The 3,704-nt window shown below is 37.0% G+C and overlaps 1 protein-coding gene across 1 annotated transcript; it reads right to left on the reverse strand.

Moving 5' to 3' along the window:
* Nucleotides 1–2,554: 2,554 nt before the first annotated feature.
* On the reverse strand, nt 2,555–3,486 carry LOC142630710 (germin-like protein subfamily T member 1). Its single transcript, XM_075804738.1, has one exon. The coding sequence runs from the start codon at nt 3,469–3,471 to the stop codon at nt 2,716–2,718; it is 756 nt and encodes a 251-aa protein (XP_075660853.1). The 5' UTR covers nt 3,472–3,486; the 3' UTR covers nt 2,555–2,715.
* Between the last annotated feature and the right edge of the window lie 218 nt (nt 3,487–3,704).

Raw genomic sequence — 3,704 nt, forward strand, 5'->3', positions numbered from 1 at the left:
CTACGATATACCTCAAAAAGACTAGTCACTATCAAGGCTCCTTGTAGTTGTTAATAAAGCCCATATCTATCTAGTAAATACCCAATGTGGGACTCATCATACACCCACACACGTCACACAATCAATCAAATTGGGGCATTACAATCTCCCTCACTTAAATCTCTAACATCCTCGTTAGAGTCCACTTTGTGGGGTAGTGTCTCTGAGCCCACACGGGGTTACCAGGCCGGCTCTGATACCATATGTAACTACCCAAGGAAAAGCGCTAGTCATATCTGCACTATACCTCAAAATGACTAGTTACAATTGAGACTCCTTGTAGTTGTTAATAAAGCCCAGTTCAACTCGGTAAATACCCGATGTAGGACTCATCACACACCCACACACATCACACAATCAATCAAATTGAGGCATCACAATCTCCCACACTTAAATCTCTAACGTCCTCGTTAGGGCCCACTTTGTGGAGTAGTGTCACTGAGCCCACACAGGGTTACCGAGCCAGCTCTGATACCATATGTAACGACCCAAGGAAAAGCGCTAGTCACATTTACGCTATACCTCAAAAGGATTAGTCACAATTGAGGCTCCTTGCAGTTATTAACAAAACTCAGTTCAACCCATTAAATACACGATGTGTGATGCCCCAATTTGATTGATTGTATGATGTGTGTAGGTGTGTGATGAGTCCCACGTCGGGTATTTACTAGGTTGAACTGGGCTTTATTAACAACTGTAAGGAGCCTCAATTGTGACTAGTTCTTTTGAGGTATAGCGCAGATGTGGCTAGCGCTTTTCCTTGGGTCGTTACATATGGTATCAAAGCCATGCACTAGCTGGAAGTGTGGGCCCCATACTCGAGGACACGTGTGCCCGTAAAAAAGGGTGGATTGTAGTGACTCAAAAGGAGGTCTTGCATTTCATGGAATCCTACATTGCCTAGGGAAGCACATGGGGATGTGCTTTTAAGAAATGCCATCCTTGTTGTGTATGAGGCCTTTTCCCCAACGCAACGTAGGGAAGAACAAAATCTTGAGGGACTAAGAGAGCCTTCGGGCTGCCCAAAGGACAATATCATGCACACGGGGGTAAGGCGTGACATATGGTATCAAAGCCGACCCGGTAACCCCGTGTGGGCTTAGAGACACTACCCCCACAAAGTGGGCCCTGACGAGGACGTTAATGATGCCCCAATTTGATTGATTGTGTGATGTGTGTGGGTGTGTGATGAGCCCTACATCGGGTATTTACAAAGTAGATCTGGGCTTCATTAACAATTACAAAGAATCTCAATTGTGACTAGTCTTTTTGAGGTATAGCATAAATGTGGCTAACACTTTTCCTTGGGTCGTTACAGTGTAAAAATTGAATTTCAATTAAAATTTAATTTTGTGCTTCATCCTTTTTAATCTAGGGTTTTTTTTTTTTAATTTTTGTGTCAAATAAGTTAATTTAGTGTGGAAAACGAAGAGTCTAATATAAATAAACCATAAAAAAAAAATAATTATATATCTAACTCTATATAAAAAATTAGAGGAAGAGAGAGTTTGAATGAGTTTATTTTTATGAGCCTTTTTTTTGGATAACTAAAAATAATTCAAATTTATAAGTTATTTATATAATATACCATGACTATGTATGTTCCATTATTAATTAGGTAATATATATATATATATATATTGCTTTTTAAAACCAAAGTTTAGAGAAAATTCAATTAGAATCAAAATTAGATTTTGCTTTCGTTAGCTTTCCATATAAATTAAATTGTTTAGAATTTTACTGTTATTTTTTCTCTGAACTAGTAAGCATATTTGTTACATTGTTTCTATTCATATATTTTGTATGCGAAGATATTGAACGTAACAAACTGTAATTGGGCTGAATGATCCCATGCACCTATCCCCATTAAATTTAAGATATTCTATTTGACCAATGTATTATTTTATTTTGTGTTATATTTAGTAGAATTTCACAAATAATAATTGTGAATTGATATTGTATATGTAGTATCCAATAGTGATTTTCAAAATTATATACGTAATAGCAATATAATGAGAAACTTAGTGCAACCAATATAATGAAAATTGCAACAACAAAAAAAAAAAAAAACTATTTTAGTGCCTCCAAATGTTTTGGTCAGACTATGTCATATATGTTTAATAACCCAAACTAACATCAATCGCCTCACTACAATTAGCAATTAACAAATGCCATAGGATTCCCTAAAAAAAAGCCATAGGAGACTATATTTATTATTTTTTTGAGAGAAACCCTTAAAGCCAATTTGAATCATTACTCTCCACTTAAAATGAAACTAAATGAAAATTAATTTGATCTATAAATACTCTGTGACAATCTGCTGTCATTGTATGTGGGGTTTGATACAGGACACTTTCAGATTATTGTATCCAAATTCAGAGGTATATTCTTCGAGGTATTTTTATACAGTGAGGGAGTTTCAAATGTGTTATTTAGAACACAATACTTCAACTCACAGGTGAAAACATTTATCATAAAATTCATCAATAAACATAACAACATAGGTATCACAAAATCAATCAATAACAATAACGATTTTTTATAAAATCAATCAATAATCAAAACAACATACACGGATAACCTGAATAACACAGCCCAACAAAGGGAGGCAAGTAATCTCAATAGTATTATTACGCAATCTTCAAATCAAAGGGACCTTATCAGGAAGGCCATGGCTTAAGAACCAAATTTGGATTTTATGCTATTGACAACAGCATCGTCTACTTGGAACGCCTGAGTTAACACTTCATTAGGCATTGGGGGTTGTGAACCAAAGAGGGTTGTTGAGGCAATCACAACCCCTGGCATTTGACTATTGAAAGAAGTGAAGACAATACCTTTCTTGCTTCCAACATTCTTTTGGAAGTGTACGAGTCCCCTAGGAATGACAAAGACCTCTCCAGGAGTCAAAACCTTAGAGTAATACACATTGGAAGTTGTCACAAACCCCACAAGGATGCTCCCTTCAACGACCAAACCCATCTCAGTTGCACGAGGGTGAGAGTGTGGTGGATTAAGTCCTCCAAGATCAAGGTCTACACGGTTCATTGAAATCCCAAGAGTGTTGACAGCAGGAAATGCAAGGACATTTGCAGGAGTGACACTGACGTTTAAGTTTGATGTGTTAGTGACACCCTCTTTGCTCAGATCAAAGAAAAAATCACTTGCATTAACTTTTGAGGCAGGTATGCAAGGAAATCCGTTGATTGATATGGATGCATTCAAATCTGCAACACAGAAGTCCTGCAACGAATCAGGGTCAGCCGATAGGGAAGGCACCGGGAGAAGCAGTAACATTAGAAGGCAAGATAGCAGGTAGAGGGGTGAGTTTGATGAATTCATCATGGCTGCTAGAAACTCCTGTTTTTGAGAGAGTACAAGATTGTAAAAGATAGTTTTTGGTTGGTTTTGTGGTTGAAGAATGAAGATCATGGTTCTATATATAACGCTCTTTCTATGTGAAAACCTCAATAGTCTTCTTAGTTTTGCTGATGCAGAGACATAGGAAGTGACACAAGCAGCAACAAAGTCCACTGAAGATGGCCGGCTGTCGTTAAAATATCTTTTAAATTTATTAGCAAATCGTGTCCCTCTTGATAACTGTTAAGGACCAATTAGCTTTGATAGAGATAGCAAAATGGAAAATCTTAGTTATTTTCTAAATC

The sequence above is a fragment of the Castanea sativa genome, chromosome 4, assembly GCF_040712315.1.
Source record: "Castanea sativa cultivar Marrone di Chiusa Pesio chromosome 4, ASM4071231v1".
In the NCBI taxonomy this organism is placed as follows: Eukaryota; Viridiplantae; Streptophyta; class Magnoliopsida; order Fagales; family Fagaceae; genus Castanea; species Castanea sativa.

Coding starts and splice junctions, on each gene's coding strand:
- LOC142630710 (XM_075804738.1), bottom strand. CDS start 3,471: ATGATCTTCATTCTTCAACCACAAAACCAACCAAAAACTATCTTTTAC.